The sequence below is a fragment of the Phacochoerus africanus genome, chromosome 2 (genome assembly GCF_016906955.1).
Source record: "Phacochoerus africanus isolate WHEZ1 chromosome 2, ROS_Pafr_v1, whole genome shotgun sequence".
Classification (NCBI taxonomy): Eukaryota; Metazoa; Chordata; class Mammalia; order Artiodactyla; family Suidae; genus Phacochoerus; species Phacochoerus africanus.
In genome coordinates, this window is record NC_062545.1 from 27,898,136 (window position 1) to 27,922,764 (window position 24,629).

Consider the following 24,629-nt stretch of genomic DNA (forward strand, 5'->3'; position numbering starts at 1 on the left):
GTTAAACGGCTAGGTGTAGGTAATAAAGGTTCATTCAGTACAGATATTTATCTGCATAAAAGTTCTGCTTCAGAGTTCCTGTCGTGGCTTAGCGGAAACGAATCCAACTAGGAACCATGAGGTTGCAGGTTTGATCCCTGGCCTCGCTCAGTGGGTTAAGGATCCAGCATTGCTGTGAGCTGTGATGTAGGTCACAGATGCGGCTCGGATCTGACGTTGCTGTGGCTGTAGGCCGGCAGCTGCATGCAGCTCCGACTGGACCCCTAGCCTGGGAACCTCCATATGCCACAAGTGCGGCCCTGAAAAGCAAAAAAAAAAAAAAAGGGGGGGGGGGGTTCTGCTTCAATGACTAATCATCTGCTTGAATGACTAGTCATCTGTTTGAATGACTAGTTGATAAAACACTTCTTTGTTTGCACGTCTGTTCTCAATTATTTTAGCCTTGTTGTTTTCTAATCATGTTCCACTGTCATGTGCCTTGCATATTAAACATGGTTTATTACAGCAAAGATAACTTCCAGTCTAGGCTGGAGTTATTGGACTCATAACAAATTTGGATGTATTTACGTTTTACTGTATTTCCCTAAAACCGTAGGTATGGGGAGAAAAGGCAAATATTTTTCAGCATAATGAACTCTTCTAACAACTAACCCTGTGTTTACAGGCATATGAATTACAAGGCTTGATTTGATTAGCTTTTTATTGGACGAACAGCAGATACTTGGCTTTTGAGGATGCTATAGAGATGGGAAAAGGATTCAGCAATGCAAAATATTACTGTACATGTCTGGGTCATCTCATCAGATTTGAAATATGATTTAAATATTATAGAGTTAGATAACCTGAACCTGAGAAGCAAAGTTAAGCCAGTGATTTGCTGTCTACATTTTGATAAAGGTTACAGAGTGTCAGCAAGTAAGGATTTTGTTCTGAGATATTCTTGGTTACCATTCTTGAATTTTCTTTTCCTCCTTCACAATGTCCATATTTAATTTTGAATATCTTTCGTCTTAGAAGAGATTAGATTTCAGATATCTAAAAAGATAGTCTCCAATATAATACTATTCTAAAGCTCGAGGTGGAATATTTACCAGGTTTATCTAAAGTATAAAAAAGTTGCAAACCCCACATTTAAAAATCACCTCATTTTCTTCCTGAAATTACTCTGGAATTACACCTTTGTATTTTTACTCATCAGACATCAATACTTTCTTGCGGCAGATAGAGAAATTTTAAAGTCTGAGTAGACACCACGAGGCAGCTTTTTTCGTGAATCTCTTGTCTCTGATCAGATCCAGGAACCTCCCCTGTAGGTTCCCAGAGTATTGTGCCAACCTCCCTCTTCTACTCAACTGATGTAGAACCTGACTTTGCCGGGATACTGTCCTACTGGAGGGGTGGGAGTCGGGAAGGGGGAAATGGTGGCCTCAGAGTAAACTGTGTTCGGAACCTCTTTCTCCCCTTCTTTCAATAGGTTGCATCAATGAGAGATTCATTTGATTTAATGCCTGCTTTTTAAAATGTAGAGTTTGGGAGTTCCCATTGTGCTGCAGTGGAAACGAATCCGACTAGTATCCCTGAGGATGCGGGTTGGATCCCTGGCCTCACTCAGTGGGTTAAGGATCCAGCATTGCCCTGAACTGTGGAGTAGGTCGGAGACGTGGCTTGGATCTGGCGTTGTTGTGGCTGTGGTATAGGTTGGCATCTGTAGATCCAATTTGACCCCTAGCCTGGGAACTTCCATATGCTGCAGGTATGGCCGTAAAAAAAAAGCAGAAAAAAAAATATAGAGTTTGATGGAGAGAGGGGAGGGGATGTGAATGGTGGGGAATGTGAATCCCTGTTTCACTTGGGAAACTATGAATTACTTAAACAGAAAATCGGATCTAAGCCTGAGATGGCACTCATGAAATCCTCATCACGCACTGAGAAAGGAAAAAGAGAGGGGATGTTTTCAGTCCCAGGGGAATCAGGACAGAGGAAATAGCTGCATTATTTAGACCTACTGGAAAATTCTTTTTGGGGAGGCTGGAGCCCACAGCTCTCATTCTACTATCATCATCTATTTGGATTTTTCCAGTTTAGCCTAATCTGCCCCTGCACACCACACCTCCCAGCCCTGAACCCACAGTACTGGGAGATGAGGAAGAGGCAGGAAGATTTATACACTAAAGGTTGTTTTATAATCACCTCTTTTGTTTTATTCTTGGTGTGCTGGTGTAGCACCCATGGGATTTTCCTATTCACTCAGTCCCCATCCCATTTTAAAAACAGGTATCTATGGTAACCACATTTTCCTGAGCTGAAAATCAGGACATAAGATCTGACAAAATAAGTGTGTTCTCATGACAACAAGAGGATAGAATCTCCGAAACCAAGCTGGTCTTACAAATCCAGGTTGTGCATATAACATTGTGGATGCTTTCCTCCTGGGGCTCAAAATGTCTTTAACAGGTGCCTGGCAAATTTCTTTCTAGCCAGTTTAATGAATGGGGTCCCAGGATTAGTATTTTGGTAGGGATCTATTCCTTTTGCATCACATAATTTCCATAACTAAAGCAACCTGATAGGGGGCACTGGATCCGAGGAGGCCAAGGCTAGACACCCACCCCCCACCTCCAACAATTCAGTACCTTTATCTGCTCTGTATTCTTCCTGCATTCTTTTTTTTTTTTAATTTATTTTTAATAACAACACACCTCTCCCCTTTTCAGGTGGATGAACTGGTTTAATTGTAAAAAGAACATAATATTAAGAGCAATTTGAAAAAAAAGATCACCAATAACCTCATAATTCTAACACATCTATTTTAATATTTTTATATTCTCTTCAGTTTTTTTAAACTAGATTCATTTTGTTCCTATTTTCTTACAATGACTTTGTGACTCTTTTGTGGGATGGGGGGTTCAATCTGACTCTCAGGAATTGGAGGCATATCATTCTGCCTCTGGTTTTCTCAGTTTTCAGCTGACCTTTTTGAGCCTTTCCAATCTAAAATTAAGCCCTGAGCCTTGCAGAGGTTTGCAGCGCTGTTGAATGTATTAAACTGTCTGAGGTCTGTGGAAACTGGTGAAAAACATGAAGTGGTACATATCAGGGCCACAGCTTATAAGTAAAAGAGTTAAAGTTCTGATTTTGGTTTTAATCAGAAGGCACTGCAAGGAAAAGAAAGACTTGTTTTAAATGTAGATGGAGTTGGTAGAGTGTTTCAAGGAGTGACGGGAACTAATAGTTATTTTAGATGCATTAACGTCCCAGTTTAACAGTTTGTTGCAATTGATGCCTGAGAGGGTGCTCATACAAGAATGAGACTGAAAATGCATTTTGAAGTGAAGAATAGAGAAGCATGGCTTGTGGGGCCTGGGGACTCAGCCCTTGGGGTCATGCATTGAGGATGGAGGGTAGTGACCAAATTGGAAGGAATCTAAACTGCAGACTTCCTACCCTTTAAGCCCTAAAGGGAGTGAGAGGTAATCTATCTTTAGCAGCCCATACTGATGCTTGTTCCTCTACTCTATTTGGTTTTGACTCAACGCTGAACTACAAAGTTAGTAATACAGGTTAGTTATTCAGTGTCTATAACAAAGCCTTTACCCTATTTTTCACCTCAATTGATAATTACTTAGTCGGTTAGCCATGACTGGTGTGTTTATTTGGACTCAGTCATTCCAAGGGGCATCAATTAAACCTCTAGTGTGGATCTTTTGAAAGCTGTTTGTACAGCTTCTTTGTGACCCTTGGTAGAGGTGCCAAAACTATTCCTTTAAAATTAAAATTGATTTTTCAACTCACCAATTTGTATACTAGGGATTGAATCTTTCTGTTGATTGCAAAGAGGACTGATTTCCAGTTCAAATTTCTGTTCAAGGTCACCTAAGGAGAAAGAAGAAACATTGGTTATCAAGAACTTTCAAACATGTGTTGATAGTTTGGTCTAGTTGGAAGAAGTTATCTGGGAATTGCTGTTCCCTGTTCTGATAGCTTCTGTGAAAATTTAAAATTGAATCAATGATCATTTACAATAGGCTCATTGTAAATAGGTTTACTCTGGGACTGGATAAACTTTTGAACAAAGATCTATAAAAACAAGAGAACTAGTGGCCAATTTCCTAATATGAAATGGAAATTCTGGTTTTAGGTTATAGGTTAAGAAGACAGGTTTTATGCTTTTCTCCTTTCACCCTGCGTAACTGGGAATAATAAGTAGGTGGGAAACTGGGAAGATCTCATTTGAAAAGCATCTCTGTAGCTACAAAATTAATCTGAAATAAGAGTCTGATATCTTTCATTCAGACTCCTTAGAATTTTACTTAGTATAACTGAAGGTGAGAAAGCATAATGGTCAGGATGATCTGTCTTTTTAATGCCTCCATCAGCCAGAAGACCAAAAGAGAAATCCACCATGCAAAGCTTTATCAAAATACTTTATCGATTCTTCCTGAAGGTAAAAATTGTGAGTACTTTTTCATTGGGAAAGACAATCTGCTTAATTGGTAGAGAAGCTGGTTCTCAGAATCTTGAGCTGGGTTCATGGTTGTGAATGCCCTCCTCTAGAGGAAAGAAACACACACATTTATATTGTGCTTACTGTGTGCGTCAGGCACTGTGCTATGAATTTTACCCATTTAATTAATCCTCAGAAGAACTGTAACCAAGCAGGGTCCTGTGCGGCTCCTGGGCACAAAAGCCTTTCTGTGTTCCCCATTTCTTGTTCTTAGGAAACAGGCCTCATTCAGCCTCCATGGCCTTCCCTGAGTTCTAAGGTCAGGTTCAAACAGCTGGTGATCAGGAAAGAAGGGGGATGCAAAGACAAGGAGGAACAGGAGTTCCCATCGTGGCTCAGAGGTTAATGAATCCGACTAGGAACCATGAGGTTGCGGGTTCGGTCCCTGGCCTTGCTCAGTGGGTTAAGGATCCAGTGTTGCCGTGAGCTGTGGTGTAGGTCGCAGACGTGGCTTGTATTCCACGTTGCTGTGGCTCTGGTGTAGGCCGGTGGCTACAGCTCTGATTAGATCCCTAGCCTGGGAACCTCCATATGCTGAGGAAGTGGCCCTAGAAATGACAAAAAAGAAAAAAAAAAAAAAAGACAAGGAGGAACAGTAAGGAAGCAATAGTACAGCCTTGGGGCAGGATCCTGGTTCCCGCTCAAGGGATACACATAAAAATATAGGCATATTACATACCTAAGAGAAAAGTTATATTCCTTATGCCTCTTTTAGAAATGAATACGTTAAAATTGAACAGCTTAGCATCCTTCTTCCTGGCTTAATTGCACCCTAAACACAATCACCCTAAGCTAAAGATTAGGCACCCTGAGCATAATTGCCTATGGGTTAAAGATTATTAGCCACATGATGTTTTTCAGGAACTTTCCCAGTTTGTTCTGATCCCTCTGATCAATATGGCCTTTCTGCAAGTACTGTTACTCTAGGCAATAACCCAGAAGACCACCATCATGATCCTGCTGAGATCTCCTGATGTTAGGAGATGATTCCTGATGACTAAGATTCCCCCAAAGAAAGAAGAATGCATGTCCGTCCCAATCCTGATTGCTATCTGAAAACCTGTTTTTCTCCTTTATACTCCAATACTCCCTGCAATTCTTCCTAATGGAGGGCACAGTCTTTAAGGCATTAGTGTGCTGTCAACACAACCTCATTCGATTTTATAGATGTGGAAATTGAGATGAAGGGGAAGGGAAGTATATTGACCCAAGGTGCCTCTTCCAATAAAGAGGGGAGCCTGAGTTCCAACCCGGGAAGTCTGACTTCAGAGCGTCTGCACTTAACCACTGAGCTAGGATCTTTCCTGTCATTTTCTCTAAGACTGCTGTGCCCCGGTGATTCTCAAAACCGATGTGAGGAAATCCCTTTGACTTAACCTGAGGGGTTCAGGGAAGCCAGATGGTAACAGGTGTCCCAGGGCAGGGCATAGGCATCATTTAATATTATAATGAATTCTCCTAAAGTTGGTCTTACTCCTCACCTCCTTAGCTCTGTGTTAACAGTAATTTTTCAGTCAAGCTTGACACTTTGGAGGAGTTGTCTTTGATTTTTCCCTTCCCTCCAACCCCATACTGAGGCAGCAAATCCTGTTTCTTCCTCTGCTGAAATATCTTTTTTCCCTATTTTCACTCAGCATGACTCTAGTCTGGTTTGTTTGTTTTTTTAAAATAGAAGAATAATTGATTTACAATATTACATTAGTTTTAGGTACACAACATAGTGATTCAGTGTTTTTATAGATTATACTCCATTTTAAACTATACTAAAATATTTGCTACATCTCTGTGCTGTACATTACATCCTTGTATCTTCTTTATTTTATACCTAGTAGTTTGTACCTCTTCATATCCTACCCCTATCTTACCTTTCTCCCCTACCGTCTCCCTGCTGGCAACCTCTAGTTTGTCCTCTGTATCTGTGAGTCTGTTTCTGCTTTGTTATATTCATTCATTTGTTTTATTTTTTACAGTCTACATATAAATGAAAACATACAGTATTTGTCTTTCTCTATCCGACTTGCTTCATTAAGCATATCACCCTCCAGGCCTATGCATGTTGTTGCAAATGGTAAAATTTTATTTTTTATGGCTGAATAGTATTCCATTGTGTATATACACCACATCTTCATCTGGTGTCTTAATAACTTATTTTTTTTAATTAAAGTATAGTTGATTTACAATGTTGTGTCAATTTCTGCTGTGCAGCAAAGTGACTCAGTCATACCTACATATTCTTTTTTTAATATTACTTTCCATCATGGTCTATCCCAGGAGATTGGATATAGTTGTCTGTGCAATAGAGTAGGACCTCATTGCTTATCCATTCTATATGCAGTAGTTTGCATCTATTAACCCCATATTCCCAGTTCATCCCACTCCCTCCTCCCTCCCCCTTGGCAACTACAAGTCTGTTCTCTATGTCTGTGAGTTTGTTTCTGTTTTGTTGACAGGTTCATTTGTGCCATATTTTAGATTTCACATATAAGTGATATCATATGGTATTTGTCTTTCTCTTTCTGACTTAATTCACTTAGTTAGAAATCTCTAGTTGCATCCATGTTGCTGTGAATGGCATTATTTTGTTCTTTTTTTAAGGTTGAGTAGTATTCCATTGTATATATGTACCACATCTCAATCCATTCATCTGTTGATAGACATTTAGGTTGTTTCCATATCTTGGCTATTGTGAATAGTGCTGCTATGAAATATGGGTGCAGGTACCTTTCTGTATTCTAGTTTTGTTCAGATATATGCCCAGGAGTGGGATTGTTGGATCACATGGCAATTCTATTTATTTTTATGAGGAACCTCTATACTATTTTCCATAGTGGTTGTACCAATTTTTAAAAAAACTTATTCTTAGTTTTTGCTTCCTAGCAAGTTTCTTCAATATTTATTTCACTTCACTTATATATGTTGCCCTAATTGCCCTTTCTAAGATGACTCACACTGTCATGTTCTCTACTTTAGCCTGGTGAACAGGGGCCTCAACAAACCCTCTCATTCTCACCTACTATGCGACAAAGCTGGTCTTTGAGGCAGGGGGATGGTCCTTACCATGGCCTCTGTCCATTTCTGTTCCTCTCTATCTAGACCAGTGGAACTTTCTGCAATGGTAGAAATGTTCTCTGTGCTGCCCATTATAGTACCTTCTTAAAATAAGATCACCAAATCTGAGGAACTAAGTTTTACATTTTATTGAATCTAACTAATTTAAATTTAAAAACATGTGCCTCCTGGCTATCCTACTGGAAAGTACAGTCACTACACATCCTCTAATCCCCAGCTCAGATTCTACCATTCTCAGTGCTAGATATTCTCCTGTGACCTCTACCAAGAGGTCTTCCAACAGGATCATTTATTCATTCACTTATTTCAACATATACAAAGCACTGTATATTTCAGACAGTTTGTTAATCAATGTAGAGAATACGAAGAGGAAAACTGCAGTTCTCTTCTCTAGGAATTTTACTGATGAGTATTTTAACGTTCTGAAACATTAACTATAATTCTTTGTCTCTTTCATGACACTCTCAGTGAAGCTTTGCACATAGGAAAATCACAGCTTTGCTGAGGATTAGACCAGGCTGGAAGCAGATATTCAATGAAAACTGCTGGGAATCTTGTTTGAATGAGAAGATACTAATCTGTAGTTAAAACAGAATAGAAATTTTAGTTTTTAAGGCATTGTGGGGAAGGGGGTGAATGACATTTGAATCCTAATGTCTCTTCTGAGAATTTAACACTGTTCTTCTAATTCATGGGATCTTATTTGCCTTTTCCCCTCTACCCTCAACCTTGATTTTAGGGATTTCCTTTGCTTAACAACATGAATCATTAGCTAGGACTGTCAGCAATCTAGGGAAGCACAAATCCTAAACTGAAAGCCAGAATAAGATTAATCAAAATGATACAAGTCATGCTTAATGAATTTCTAAAAAATTAATTCAGTATGGAGGACAGGCAGTTTGGATAAACAGAAAGTTAAATAAGCTGAACTTCTGCGAGACCATCCGGTTAAACAAAAAAGACCCAGCACACCCTCTGTATTCTCCTTTCTCTCCAGGAGACATGCCAGCTCACCTTCAGTGATCAGTTACAAATGTTCTGGGTTGTTCCATCTTATAATGCTGCCCATACATATTATTATGAGGACCACAAAATACTTTTGCAAAAAAAAAAAAAAAAAAAAACTTACAGGTCACCTTTATTGGTTGAGCCCATTTACTCCACTTAGTTAACAACTTCAATTCCCCAGCTCTGTGGGCCTTACTATTTGATCCCTGCCTCAAGTTGCTCACAATCCAAATAGGGTGCAAGATAAGCAAATGAAAGGGTTAAACTCCAGTCAAGGCCAAGAGAAACCCATGACTCAGTCAAAACCAAGAGGGACAGAGTAGAATCTTTTCCCTGTCCCCTTGCCTGATTTCCAAGGATGAAAATTCTAGCCCTTCTCTCACTGTGCTGTTTCAATATTTTCTATGTCTTATAAGAAAAAGTATCTCATCTCAGCTAAAACCTCCCTGCTCCCATTTCATCTTACTTCCTTTTGGTTTTTTCCCTCAGTGGAGATTCTGTATCATGGGCCACTAGAACTGACCTTTTTGATTTCTAACTCAATTGAAGTAAAATTACTCTGGAGACGGCATGCGTGCTTGTACTTGGGGGAAAGAGCTGGTGAGCAGAGCCTTCTGGCCCCACATGAACCCAATCCATTCTGCTTTGTCTTCTGTCTTTGGGACCATCTCGATGTCACTGACACATCTTTCTATGGAGGCTCCTCCAAAAGGCTCCCTGTTGCTGCTTGACCTCCCCACAGAGCTGGTATGTGGGGCACTTCAGGCTTTATTTGTTCTCGGCCTCTCAAACCTGATCCTGTCACTAACATCAGGGCACTGTTGTGCCTGAACAAACATCCTGAGCCCTGAAACTGGGCCTGAAGAAACAAGCTGTGTTTCAAGGCCAAAATCCCACCCAACGTCAAGATCCTGCTGCTAATTCATTGCCTCAATTCTGAATGAGCTTAATCTCTTAGAAATTATACCCTAACTTGAGGGCCATTTGTCTTTTCACTGTATTTATCTGAGAGGATGAACTCCAGCCACTGATGCTCTATTTCATTATTAACTTTATTTAATAAAGCAAGGAAAAGGAATACAAAAAAAGTCTAAGTCCCTCTGTCAGAGTAGAGAAGGTTGACCCCAAATGGCGTTTATAGCCTTTAGACTGTGCTCAACTCATTAAAATGAAGGTCAGAGTAAAAAATCAAACTGTCCCTTACATTGTTATATCCTCAGAGGAAAACCATTAAAAAAAACCACACACACACACACACACACACACATATATATATATACACACACACACACACACATATATCTCCTTTTTTGCTCTTTTTTACAGTACCTCATTACCACCTGTTTCCATAGTAAATCAATGTTATTTATTTTTAAATTATTTCCCCAAAAGGGCTGGGTGGTTTGCAGGAGAGTTAAAGAGAAATGTTAGGATAATAAGAGTTGGTGAAAGAACAAATGTCTTGATAGATTATCCATTTCCTGTTTTGTGGGGATACATGCCGAAAAGGAGAAGGGGCCATGAAAGCTCAGCTGTCGCATCTCTACTGACCTTGCCTGTAGAATTCTTCACAGACCCTTTCACTCCATTGCTTGCTCATCTCCCAGATTCTACAAGGATTGCAAATGTCAGCACACTTCAAAGCAATCTGAGAAGTGACAGGGCAGGGAGAGATGGTCAGAGGATGATCCTTGAGCAGCAAATGCACCCCAAGCCCATGGGGCCGTCAGACCCGCCAGTTGGCCTCATGGTACCGGGCCCGTATTTACAGAGGCCTCCCTCATGTGCCTCTTCAGGAAACAGCACTTATTTACCACCGCACAAAACCTTCATTCAGAACTCCCACTTTATAGACATGAGAAGGAGAGAAGAGCCACCGTCCAAGGACACAGAGCTTCCTGGAGGAGACTTGGGGTGGGCAGGCCAAGGAAAGCCACAGCCTGGCTCCTTCTGTTGCCTCAGCTCTTGTGGGCAGGGAGGGCACAGGGGCTCCAGCCAGGCTCAAGTGAGATCATTGGGACCTCACTCTCACAGTGGCCACATTGACCGACTCCATACATCGCTGAAATCATGAGAGTTTGCTTTTTTTTTTTCTTTTTTCTTTTTTAGGACTGAACCCAGAGCACATGGAAGACCAGGCTAGGGGTCAAACTGGAGCTGTAGCTGCCGGCCTATGCTACAGCCACAGCAACGCCAGACCTGAGCTGCGTCTGCGACCTACCCTGCAGCTCATGGCAACACTGGATCCTTAACCCACTGAGGGAGGCCAGGGATTGAACCCGTATCCTCACGGACACTAGTCGGGTTCGTAAGTCACTGAGCCACAACAGAAACTCCCAAGTTTGCATTTATATGCCTGCGTCTGTGTGTGTAAGCAAGCCTAGACTACCAGCCAGGGAGCTAAGTCATAGGGAACCTGGGAGCATTTGGTTGGCAGAGATAAATCAGGGCCTCCTTGGCTTGCCTCACACTGCTCTGCATCTGGGATGCAGCTGTTGTCAGTGATGCTGACCCTAGGAGGGTTCCCTTGAATCTCCAGAGAAGTGGATTCTCCCCCTTAACCACCAACTGCCCCAGATGGGCTCCTGGTGGTGGCTCTCCCATCAGTAAGCTCTATTGATTTGGACCTGGTTCTCTGGGAAAACAGAACCACCAGCAGTGCTGGGGGTTGGGAGAACCTGGATCATATTAAGTTGCAAGCTTGGTTGGTTCTTTATTTCCTGGTGAATGGGGGCACCAGTACATGCTGGAGTGGGTAAGGGGCAGAAGTCCCGTCCAGGTTCTGCCCTTTAGGGATTAATGTATGTTAGCAAGCTTTCCTTTGGAAATGCAAGTGTCCAGGCCAAATCTTTCAGCTACTCACAACTTGGCCTGAGTCTCTAAAATCAGAGGTCTGTGTTGCTCAGGGACTAGAAGCCTGGATAGGGAAGAAAGAGAGAGGAAGATAAGAGTTTTACAGGTGGGAGGAGGGTATTTCCTGAAAAGGCTGGAGTGCATGGGACAGCTTCAGAAGGCAGCATGAAGGCAGGGGAGGAAAAAGACTACACGGTTCGGTTTCCTGTGTGCAGCTCCAATGCCCTGATTAAGGCGGTCTATCTAGATGCACCCTGAATCCACCCATTCAGTCTTCGGTGCCAAAAGGAAAGAAGGAAAATGAGAGGAAATGGAAGACCAAGCAAAAGGCTCCGGTTTGGATACCAGGTCAGACTTCTTTCTGAGGTTTACTTCTCCCCCGTTCCCACCTCACCGTTTGGCTTCTTGCCATGGGATGAAGCAGAAAGGGGTGGGCTTGGTAGAATTCCATTCATTCAATTAATTTAATAATTTATTTACTGGTGCCTAATAATGGTAAGACTAGGTAAACACGTTTGAGCCTCAGATGAAACTATGAATTTAGTAGCAAAAAGAAGTAAAGCAGGGCTTAATTAAATAGGCTTTAGGTAAAGGAAGGATACTCCTTTCTCAATTTTTGTTGCCACCATAGTTAACATCATATGCTTTTGTATGGAAGAAGTTTTCTACATTGCGCAGGTGTGACAGTGATCAGCTTTACATCAAGCCACTAAACATGGTAGATTCTTTTCTTATCTGGCAGGGCTACTTTGTGGTGAAGCAGTTACCAAACAAGGAAAAAGGAGATACTATCGACTGACAGGAAACCCAGGTTTTACGAGCTTGGAAACCACTTAAAAATTTCATGTGTCTCAAAGTTTTTAATAAAGTAGGTCACTGCTCTAGCTTGTACCATGGGAGACAGCACTTCTCTAAGGTGCTAAAATGATCGGGTCCTTAAGTGTTTTACTCAGCGAGGATAATGGCTTATTTTGGTTGTTGTTATTTACCTGAAGCATAAAGTGCCTGTCGTGGATATCCTCCAGTCTTAAGTCTTTATTGTGGAGGTGAGCTTTCAATCTGGTCAAAAATTCATTCTGCCTGTTGATGTCTGTTGCCAAGATCAAGGAGCCCAGCTGCTGTTCAATATCCTGTCTGCATCCACAAGAAGGAAAAAGAAAACACACACACATACATATAGCAAATCTCTTTGATTCTGTCATCATCAGATGGTTTTTACTCTCATTTCTGCCTTTGATTCTGTTTATTATACAGATTCCCAGTCCCTTGCAGCTTGAGAGTGACTCTCACTCACCATCCTTTTTGTCCTTGGATGGGAGACATGCCAAGGACAGTACAGAGAGGTTGAAACCTTGAATGAACAAAGTTGTGGTACTTTATACATTCCCATGGTTCCTATGGGTGGAACGAGTGAAAAACAACTAGAAGGGTACGTTTTACGGAAGACATAAAAAGACTCAAAATCATAGGCATTTGGGTTGTGCTCCTCATAGAGTTCAAACCAATTCAAACCTTAAGATTTGCATCTTGGGGAGAGAAAAGGGCATACAGTAATGAAGACAAGAATAGTGACTGATGCTATGGAATGGAAAGATTCATCAAGGGAGCAAAATAGATAGATTGGAAAGAGATACTGGAATTTAAAAAAGAACTGCTGTTGATTAAGGCACTATTAAAAAGTGGTCAGAGTTTCCTGGTGGCCTAGTGGTTAAAGAATCTGGTGTTGTCACTGCTGCGGCTCAGGTTCCTGGCCTGGGAACTTCCACATGCCATGGGCATGGCCAAAAAACAAACAAACAAAATGCCAGTGGTCAGGGGAGTTCCCATTGTGGTGCAGCAGAAACGAATCCGACTAGTAACCATGAGATTGCAGGTTCGATTCCGGGCCTCGATCAGTGGGTTAAGGATCTGGTGTTGCCGTAAGCTGGTTTGTAGGTCGCAGACTTGGCTTGGATTCTGTGTTGCTGTGGCTGTGGTGTAGGCCAGCAGCTGCAGCTCCAATTTGACCCCTAGCCTGGGAACCTCCATATGCCATGGGTGTGGCCCTAAAAAGCAAAAAAAAAAAAAAAAAGGCAGTAGTCAAGCAATATATTGGGAAAATGGGATATTTTGGAGAAATAAGGCAAATTAAGAGCTTTTTCTCACGTACTGAAAGTAATCAATGGAGGAAAAATCCATAATTATTTTTGAAATTCACCATTAAAGGTGAAGCATATTTAAGTAGAGTGCATAGAGCACACACAGGTAATGAATAAATATAAAATAAACATCTTACAACCACCAAGGTCGAGAACATTGCCTGCCAGTACCCCAGAAGACCCCCCTACTCATCACACCATTTTCTCCCTCAGCCCCTGAAGTAACCACTCGTTTGATGTTTTGTTTTAATAATTTCCTTATTATTTATAATAATTTTAGCACCTGTGTGTGCATGTCTAAATGATATGGTTTGTCTTCAACCGCTTTTGCACTTTAAATTACATGGTAAATATTGGTTTGTGATTTGCTTCTTTTTGGTCACACTTGAGGCACGTGGAAGTTCCAGGGCCAGGGATCAAACCTGAGTCACAGCAGCAACCCAGGTCCATGCAGTCACAATGGTGGTTCCTTAACCCACTGTGCCACAAGGGAACTCTATGTACTCTCCTTTTTGATGGTCACTTGAATAGATCCTAGTTTTTGACTACTATGAAAAAAATGACACACTCAACACCCTTCTGTACCTCCAATTATCTATGTGCGAAGTTTCTCTAGGAACTATATCCAGGAATAAAATTATTGGAGAATATGTTCATCTTCAATTTCCTAGATATTGCCAATGATTTCCAAAAGAGCTGTATAAATTTACATTCCACGCAGCAATAGACAAGGTTCTCACTGCTTTACAGTCTCACTGTTTACATCTGTGGCCTATTTTAGGGGTATGTCATGCAACTCATTATAGTTTTTTTTTTTTTTTCCCCACTATACAGCAAGGGGGTCGGGTTATCCTTACATGTATACATGACAATTACATTTTTCCCCCAGCCTTTCTTCTGTTGTCATTATAGTTTTAATGTGAATTTCCTTGATTACTAATGACATTGGGCGTATTTTCATGGGTTTATTGGCCCTATTTCTTTTTTGTGAGTTTCTATTCTAGTCTTTACCTCCTATTCTATAGGGTTGTCTCTCTTCTACTTATTGCTTCTAAGAGTTTTTAATATATTTTCAGTAATGGTCCTTTGTCACTTACATCTTGCAAATATCTTCTTACTCTGGCTGGTTTTGTCATTTTCTTTATGGTGTCTTTTGATAAAAGGAAGTCTAATTTTCTTTTTTTGCTTTTTAGGGCCACTCCTGTGGCATATGGAAGTTCCCAGGCTAGGGGTTGAATCGGAGCTACAGCTGCAGGCCTACAACACTGCCACAGGCAACACCTGATCTGAGCCACATCCTTGACCTACACTGCAGCCTGCAGCAAAGCTGGATCCTTAACCCACTGAGCAAGGCCAGGGATCAAACCCGTGTCCTCACAGACACTGTGTCCAGTTCCTAACCTACTGAGACACAATGGAAACTCTGGAAGTCTTAATTTTTAATATAGCTTAATCTATAAGCACTTTTATTCCTGGTTAGTATTCTTCTCCTATTTAAGAAATTCTCGCCTCTAATGAAAATATTCTTCTGCAATATATTTTAAAAGCTTTGTAGTTTCATCACTCACATTTTTGTTTTTAAGCCATATATACATCTTTAATCCACTTCTGGACATTAGAAATAATCTTAGAAAATAGGCAATTTACAAAAGAAATTTAAAGTGCTCCCCCCAATATGAAAATACATTACATATTATTAGTATAGCCCAAAATATTAAAACAGCTATGTGATACTATTTCCTGTATTTTTATTGGCAAGAATTAAGAGTAACTCTTAAATAATATGCTGAATTAATGATTTTAATGCTATTGATACTAGGGAGCAATCATCTAAAACAGATCTTTTGAGAGTTTAAACTGTACAATGTTCCTGGAGGGTAATTTAGGAATTAGTGATAAAAGCAAAGAGTAGAAATAATTTGACCAACAGTTCATCTACAAATTTATTATGAACATGTTAGTAAAGATATAGCTAGTTAGGATATATGTTATAAGAATGTTTATCCTATTGTTTATAGTAATGAAACATTCTGAGGAAAAAAAGAATTCATAAATAGGAGATTGATTAAAGCATGTTACATGCATACTATGTAATTATTACATATGATGTGTAGCTATTTATTGACATGGAAAATGCTTTGTTTTATTGTGATGTTAAAACAGGATACTAAGTAAGTAACACATGATCTCTATGGTGAGAAAGAAGAGTTTGGAAAGACATATAGTGGGACTATGAATGATTTTTACCTAAAAGTAAGTTTCAATATTGTATGAATTCTTTGAAAATATGGATATTTATTACATTTATAACCAGAAAGCACAAGTATTTTAGTAAGGTGTAATGTTTCATGAACCAAGTTAAAAGGCAAACTAAAAACTTCAAATAATATTTACAACATACAACAAATGGTTACTGTAATTAAAATGCAGAAACTACTTAAAGTGAATAATAACACTCATAGGAAAATAAGAAAAGACCGAACCCCAAAATTTGTTATAAAAATGGCCAGTAAATACATGAAAAATTTTCAATAGTATTTATTATCAATGTGTCTCTCTCTCTCCTCCCCATCTCTCCTCTTCCTTTTTTTTCTCTCCCTCTATGTCAAATTTGCAAATATTAAAAAAAAAAAACAATAGAGATAAAACTCAATTTTGCTGTTGGTACATAACCTATCAATAGGAATATAGGTAGATTGAGCTTTTTGAAAAAGCAAGCAATTTGATTATATATACAACAAGAACATTAAAAATTCACACTTTTTTTTTGGCCACGGCTGCAGCATGTGGAGGTTCCAGGGTCAGGGATGGAACCCATGCCACAGCAGCAACTTGAGCCACTTCAGTGACAACACTGGATCCTTAACCTACTGTTCCACAAGGGAACTCCTTATCTTTCTGATTAATAACTTCCATCCACAAATATTTTCTGAGAGAATAGAATATTGGAGTTTTGGATAAAAAGATATGTCTAAGGAGTTTCCACTGTGGCACAATGGAAACGATGAAGTTGTGGGTTCAATCCCTGGTTTCACTCAGTGGGTTAAGGATCTGGCGTTGCCATGAGCTGTGGATCCTGCGTTGTTGTGGCTGTGGTGTAGCCTGGCAGCTGTAGCTCCGATTAGACCTCTAGCCTGGGAACCTCCATATGCCCCGGCTGCAGCCCTAAAAAGACAAAATACCAAAAAAAAAAAAACAAAAACAGATGTCTAAGAATGTTTGTTAAGCATCATTCATAATGACAAAAATTTAGAAATCATCTAAATTCCTAACAATAGTTAATAGAATTTGATGCAATAGTGTGTTATAGTAATTAAAATAATTTTATTTTAGTAGCATGAGGCGAGGATAAACATGATGATGATATATTTCATTAAAAAGTCCTTTCATGTATATTATTGCCTAACACTTTTCAGGCAAAAGCAATTTATAACACTGTGTCCTCAAAATATAGTATTTTTATTTGGAAGCCATAGAGGTGAGTAGAAGTATTTCAGGAAATGAATATCAATTGAGCGATGAGCAGGATGAGGGCAGGCATTTGGAGAACAAGTCTGGTCCTGCGCTCGTCCCTCCTTTTCCCCTCTGTTTTGTTCTTTCCTATCTCCTTCTCTTTCCTTCCCTCTTTCTCTCTCTCTTTGGCTGTCCGTGGCACTCACCTCCTCTCTTCTCCTCCTTCTCACTTGATTTGTTGTTCTAGTTTTTAGTTCTTTTTGCATTTCCTTCTTTCGATCTTTGCAATGTATTGTCCTAGTAATAGGCATGAGTTTTTGTTCCATGCGTGAGGATTGGTTTAATTTAGTTCCAGGGGATTAAACATTATCAGAGTTGAAGTTCCTTCCACAAATTCCATATTCTTCTGGGTGCTAGGAAGCAGCACGAGATAAGATCAGAGCGCCAAGGGTAAAGCTGCAAGCTCTGAGCCTACTACGTGTTCTACAGAGAGACACAGGCGCCCTTCAGAGAACCTGGTACAAGGATCTAATTACTTTTCCCTCCTAGCTACGCAGGGTTCTGTGCATTTTAGTTCAACAGATAGGAATTAGTGGTGACCTTTGAAGATGGTACAGCACCTAAACTGAGGCCAGCTAGAAATGAGGCCATGGTCTTGGATTTACTAGGACTTGGCTTAAATACCTGGGCTCACAAACAGTGGACCAGGAAACTAGTATTTCCCCTTCAGTTTAAAATGTGAGAGACATAGATAAACTCAGGGTGAAAAAAAATTCCTGGGGCCAATTCAGTACCTCAACAAAAGATGTTTTAGAGAAGAATTTCTGACTTCTCCTTTTGCTAAGACTGGCAATTACAAAACACACTTTATTGAACTAGGCTTCAATCTAGTTTGGGAACTCCTGTGTTCCTGCTTGATAAATATTTATTATTTGCATCCACACAGGAGGACAATTTTGCTAACATAAAAGACAGGAATTGGGCAAAGCAGAGAGCCGATGCCCAAGAGTGTGAGAGCTGAGAGCTGTTTATTATCTCTTTTCCTGCCATAAGCTCTCCAGGCCCTTTCAGAGCTCACAGAGGGATTCTGGTTTCTGGGTTGCTGGAACTGACACCGCATCTCCTCAGATGGACGAGCAAGGGAGCGGGCACACGGAAGCACAGCCGACTGGCTCCCTGCCAAGAATCCTGGGGGTCCTGAGCCAGCCCGGGAGAGAAAGCAGCTTATCGCTTATATGTGGACATCGGTGTGTTTCATCTCAATGCCACTTACGTCATTTCCTTTGGCAAGTGAGCCAGAAGCCTTGATTCTCGAAGCATGCCGATCGTAGATCGCCAGTGGTGATTCTCCAGCACAGACATATTCTAGAAAGAAAGAAAATTAAACTATAAATGGGGGAGAAACCAGATACTGATCTGTCTTGCTGAACACAGCTCTGCGGAGGCCAATATTTTCCCTCCAGCCAGTTTGAACCCGATGACACGGAGGCAGACCAGAAATGAAACAAAATAAAACCACTGCAGGCCTATTCTCAAGGCTCTTATGACAGTGGGGGAGAGGCACTGCCCCGCTGACCCTGCACTGGAGGGCTGGGTGAGGGTCTGTTTCCAGCGTCCTGCCGTGTCCCCCCCTCCCCCGCCCAGGCCCTGATTTGGAAAACTCCCTCAGGTTACACTCGGTCTAGAAGAAAGAAAGTGAGGCCCTAGAAACAGGTAGTAATGGATACCCTAGGGCTATGTGCACAACACAATCCAAAATTATAATACTCAACCGAACAGAGACCCAACTTATGGTGTGATCTGCAGTCCTGACCATCACTTCTCAACACTGTTAAGATCCTGCTGTGGCTGAACCTCCTGGGCAGCTGGTGACATAGACTTTTTTTTGTTTGTTTTTCTTTTTAGAACTGCAGCCGGGGCATATGGAGGTTCCCAGGCTAGGGGTCTAATCAGAGCTACAGCTGCTGGCCTCTGCCAGAGCCATAACAACGCCAGATCCGAGCCACATCTGCCACCTACACCACAGCTCACAGCAGTGCTGGATCCTCAACCCACTGAGCAAGGCCAGGGATCGAACCCGCAACCTCATGGTTGCTAGTCGGATTTGTTTCCTCTGGGCTACGACAGGAATTCCCTAGTCAGACTCTTAAGCCCCCGCCAGCACAGTTTTGTTTGGTAGCTTGGTGGTGATTCATTATTGTGTGCACTCAAGTTTGAGAACCACTGTCAATAACCTTCATGGCCAACGTATCAGCACTTAGCCTATTAGGCCTGAATTTAAATCTACAATTGCTTTCTTGTACAATTACCTTGATATTTCTTCATTTGTGGAAACACATACTTTGTCCATTCTCCCCATTATTGACCTTAAGTATGCTGCTTGTCTGAATATTTGCTAACCATTTAAATAATGAATATTTCTCACAACCTATTGTGTTTTCTTCTAAATCAGCAAACATTGTGGCTTTACCACTGACTTCATCCACAGAGAACAGAACCCTTTTAGTGCCCTGGAAATCTTTTTCTTTTATTCTCCTATTTGTTTATTTATTCATTCTCCATTTTGTTTCAAGAGCTGTTATAAACTTACAAAAAAATATAAGAAAATAGCATTTATTAAAAGTGAGGTTAAATTGCCAAGGTATGGCAGCAAGCTAAGATGAATAAAGGAGATGTGGTACACACACACACACACACACACACACAGAATGGAATACTACTCAGCCACAGAAAGAATGAAATTGTGCCGTTTGCAACAACATGGATGGACCTGGAGGGTGTTATGCTAAGTGAAATAAGTCTCACAGGGAAAGACAAATACTGTATGATATCACTTAAATGTGGAATCTAAAAAATGCAAGAAGCTAGTGAAAAAAACAAAAAAGAAACAGACTCACAAGAATAGAGTACAAATTAGTGGTTACCAGTGGGGAGAGGGAAGGGGGAAGGGCAATATAGGGGAACGGGATTAAGAGGTACAAACTATTATATATAAAATAAGCTATAAGGATATACTGTACATCATAAGGACTATAACCAATACTTTATAATAACTATAAATGGAGTATAACCTTTGAAAGTTGTGAATCAGTATATTGTCCACCAACCTCTAACATAATATTAAGCATCAACTATACTAAATAATGCCATTTGCAGCAACATGGATGGACCTAGAAACTATCATACTAAATGAAGTTAGATAATGAAAGACAAATATGATATCACCTATACATGGAATCTAAAAAAAAAAAAAAGATACAAATGAACTTATTTGCAGAACATAAACATACTCACAGACTTTGAAAAACTTACAGTTACCAAAGGGGATGGATGAGGGGGTGGGAAGGATGGACTGAGGGTTTGGATTTGGCATATGCACACTGTGGTACATGGAACGATCGGCCAGTGGGGACCTGCTGTTTAGCTAGAGAACTCTACCCAGTATGCTGGGATAATCTATGTGGGAAAAGAATCTGAGAGAGAACAGATATGAGTATATGTATGACTGGGTCATTTTGTTGTACAGCAGAAATGATCACAGCTTTGTAAATTAGCTATACTTCAATAAAACTTAAAAATAGTGAGGAGCAACTGTGTGATTCTGCTTATATGAAGTAGGTAGAGTAGTCAAATTCATGGAGAGAGAAAGAATGGCAGTCTCAGGGAGGAGTGGGGGGGGGGCTGAGGCAATAGGGAGTTATCATTTAGTGGGTACAGAGTTTCAGTTTTGCAGGATGCAAAGAATTCTAGCGATGGATGGTGGTGATGGTTGCATAACAATGAGAATGTACTTAATGCCACTGAATTGTACACTAAAAATGATTAAGACGGTAGATTTTATATTATGTGTATTTTTCCGCAACTTAAAAAATAAGTGAGAGAAAAGAAGCAAGGAAAATAAATGGAGACTAAATGGAGCCAGGTCAGAGACCAAAAACCATCCCATCATTATACCCAGCCCCCCTTCTTGCCACTATATCTGTGCCATCCATGTGATGTTCAACTTTTGCAAGACATGAGAAAAGAAAACCCTCGTAAGTGACACAATTCAGGGTCCGTTAGGAAGAAAGAAGTTCAAGAAAACTAACTTCTTGGTTCTAAAACCAGAAAATGATTTCTCTCCAGGACTTTGCAGAATGAGTTTCACGAGATGGAGTCTTATTCCAACCCTCTATATAGGCTGTTCTACTGCTATTCATTTCTCTCCTTGCCAAGGAGTCATTATTCCTTACATACCACTTGACCACATTTGAACCTGTGATGAGATTTTGTTACTTTTATCAACTGGTCTGTTATCTCCTTTTTGGGCATGAGTCACACACAACAAAAGACAATGTTTATGAGAACTCACATGCCAGACTAATTTGTTTTGATTGTAAAGATTTATGAGAGCAGAGAGTGATAGGTTAGTGTGATGTAACAGATGTTTTATCCCTGGGGTGGCATTTAATTCAGTCACTCAGAAGCATTTGCTTGCAAGACTAGTTCAGTAGATGTGGCGCAAGTGCCCCCACATGAGTTTTTCAAGGGGCCAGAAAACTGTAACAAGACCTAATGATAAATGATGCCGTATCCATATTGAATGGAACAAAAGTGTCTGGAGAACTGCCTTAAGCATTGTTATTTATGCCAGCCTGACTTAACATCTTCATTAATAATCTTCATGAAGACAGAATAGAAGGATACTTGGGAAATCTGCTGGTGAAACCATATTTGGAGATGAACACCAGGAAAATGGGAGGAAATGGAGTGGGTTTGGAAGCTGGCACAGAATAAAAGAAAATAGCATACCCATTACAAACACAGCCTTTCATGGAGCTGTCTTTATAAATAAAAGCATATTTTGGCCAGAACTATGTTGGAGGTAGGGGTACTCCAATGGATTCCAGAGAAGAAGAAGAGAAAGGCAGTATAGGTCCCACCCTATATTAATATTTTTGAAGGACCTACTGTGTGCCAGGCACCTAACATGATTGCATTGAATTCTCACATAACTATCTGCTGTTTCAATTGTTAACTCAAAGATAATAAAAGGTTTCTCTGAGGGGCCACATAACTAGTCCGTCTTAAACCCAGGTCTTCGAGACATCAAGACCTAAGCTTTGCACACACCCCTTGCTGCCTCCCAATTACCTTTGTTTGGCCACATCCAAACATTCAGAAGAAGGCTGACACTTATAAACTAATGAATATCTGCATTAGACTTAACTCCTCCCAAATCATCTATAGTTGCTGCTTTTAAAAGTCTTTGGTTGATTTTTTTTTTTGTAATTTCTTTTTTTTGGGGGGGGGGCCCACACCCGTGGCACATGGAATTTCCCAGGCTAGGGGTCAAATTGGAATTGCAGCTGCTCACCTAAGCCACAGCCACAGCCATGCAGGATCCAAGCCACATCTGCGACCTATGTCACAGCTTGCATCAACGTCCTTAACCCACTGAGGGAGGCCAGGGATTGAACCCGCTTCCTCATGGATTCTAGTTGAGTTCTTAGCCTGTTGAGCCACAACGGGAACTCCCAATTGTTTAAACCAGATGTTGGTTTCTAAATCCATGTTGGAATTTTCACTCATACCTCAAAATTTGGTGTCACTTCAAAAAATGCTGTAGTTTGAATATGTTATGAGTTGAGTAGCTTTAGATTGTCTTGGGGGAGAACTCATCTTTCAGCCACTCTCAGCCTTCACATCTGATCGTCTCCTAGTCCTATTGGTCCTTCCAACATGGCATCACTTATAACCATCCCTTTCTTTCACTGAAGCGACCCTATTTTAGTGCTTTATTATCCTTAATCCTCCTTCCTTCTATCCATCTTCCCTACAACTCCCAGAGCATGACCTGTTTACTGACAAAATTTTCTACCATACCCTAATCATTGGTTGAAATACAATATTTTTTGAGCATTACTAATATGCTAGGTGCTACGGCAGACGCTGCAGATTCAAAGACAAAACTGTTGCCTTCAAGGGGCTCATCTAACTTCAGTATGATTGTGCCATCTGCCTTCTCCCATGCCTTGCTCCAAACCCTACAACAGTTTCTTATTGTATGAATTAAGCTTAACGCCTTAGCTCAGCGTTCACTGCTCTCTGAAAATTATCCCATCATTCTGGTCCTATATGTTTGAAATAATTGAATACCTTTACCTCTGCTTTCCTACAAAGGTCTTAGAGTCCAAATGAATGACCCCATATTAATAAGACCGTAATTTATTTTTGGCAAAATTATTCAATTATTAATATATGAACATGGCCTTTGCTTTGGCCACTTTCATGCTTTTCAAGGTAGTTTAGTTTTCTTAAACTCCTCTTTCTCTATGTTTCTGTTTCAAACTAAACCCTGTCTTTCAAAGTCCACTGCAAATACATGTCCATCCACAAAGCCACCTGGAGTCATTCCAGTCAGAGGCGAACCTGCTATCCTCTGTCCTACAGCTCTTCCTTCTGGCATCCCTCAAGTCCTGAGTCCAGCTGGACCCAGTCACGCTGATGTGTGTGACAGCTCTGTATGCTCTTCCTTTTCTTCTTACTAGATTATAAATTACATGTGAGTAGGGAGCCTGCCCCATTCCTTTTGTATCCACCCAACTCTATGCCTTGCACAGAGAAAATGCTTTCTACTGTTTTGCTAAGTAAGTCACTGATTTTTTATTTCATTTGGCAAACACAGAACACTTACCATGTTCCACACACTGTACTATGTGCTTGGAATAATGTATCAGTGAACAAAAGAGACAGAGAACTAGAGGTGGCAGAAATGCAGAGAGATAATAAACAATAAACGTAATAAGTATGACGGGTAAAAGCATAGCATTCAGAGGATAGCAAAGACATGGGAAAAAGGAAGAAGAGAGTAGAAGAGTGGGAATTTGAGTCTTTGTGGTGGGTGGGGAAGGGAGTCAGTGTAAGAGGTGAGATTTGAGCAAAGCCTTGAAGGTAGGAGGGGGCTAGCCATGCTGATGAGGGAAGATTGTCCCAGAGAAAAGATCAGAAGTAAAGCCTCCAAAGAGGAAGCAAACAGCCCCAAGGACCACGTGCAGTGGGGGAGGGAAGTATCAGGGCAGGGAGTTAGGCAGCATGCATGAAGGTTTTCTGGCCATTGTAAGTTTTTTTTTGTTGTTATTGTTCGTTTTTCCGCTTTTTTAGGGCCACACCCACTGCATATGGAGGTTCCCAGGCTGGGGGTCTAATCAGAGCTACAGCTGCCAGCCTACACCACAGCCACAACAACGCCAGATCCAAGCCGCATCTGTGTGACCTACACCACAGCTCAGGACAACAGCAACACCGGATCCTTAACCGGCTGAGCAAGGCCAGAGATTGAACCCAAAACCTCATGGTTCTTAGTCGGATTCGTTTCCACTGCACCATGACGGGAACTCTTTGTAAGGATTTTGATTTTTACTCTGAGAGAAATAAGGGTCCACTGTAGGAATTGGGGAGGAATGAAATTATATGACTTAAAATAAGATTGCTTTGGTTGCTGTGTTGAAAATAGACTTTGGTAGGGGATAAAGGTAGAAGTACGTGCAGAAGGCTGTTTGGGGGAGAAAACGGTTCTCCAGGAAAAGCTGACAGAGGCTTGGACAAGGGAAGCGGTTAGTTGG

General features: G+C 40.8%; 1 protein-coding gene across 5 annotated transcripts in view; it reads right to left on the reverse strand.

The window, feature by feature from the left end:
* The window catches only part of PDE7B (phosphodiesterase 7B), a 368,574-nt gene that overhangs the window by 27,140 nt on the left and 316,805 nt on the right, over window positions 1-24,629 (reverse strand). For all 5 annotated transcript variants that reach the window (XM_047770127.1, XM_047770128.1, XM_047770129.1 and 2 more), the window contains 4 exons: window positions 18,299-18,390; window positions 12,424-12,568; window positions 10,133-10,229; window positions 3,793-3,873 (listed from right to left, as the gene is read on the reverse strand). In XM_047770127.1, coding sequence (XP_047626083.1) covers window positions 3,793-3,873; window positions 10,133-10,229; window positions 12,424-12,568; window positions 18,299-18,390 — 415 coding nt within the window. The remainder of the gene's footprint in view (window positions 1-3,792; window positions 3,874-10,132; window positions 10,230-12,423; window positions 12,569-18,298; window positions 18,391-24,629) is intronic.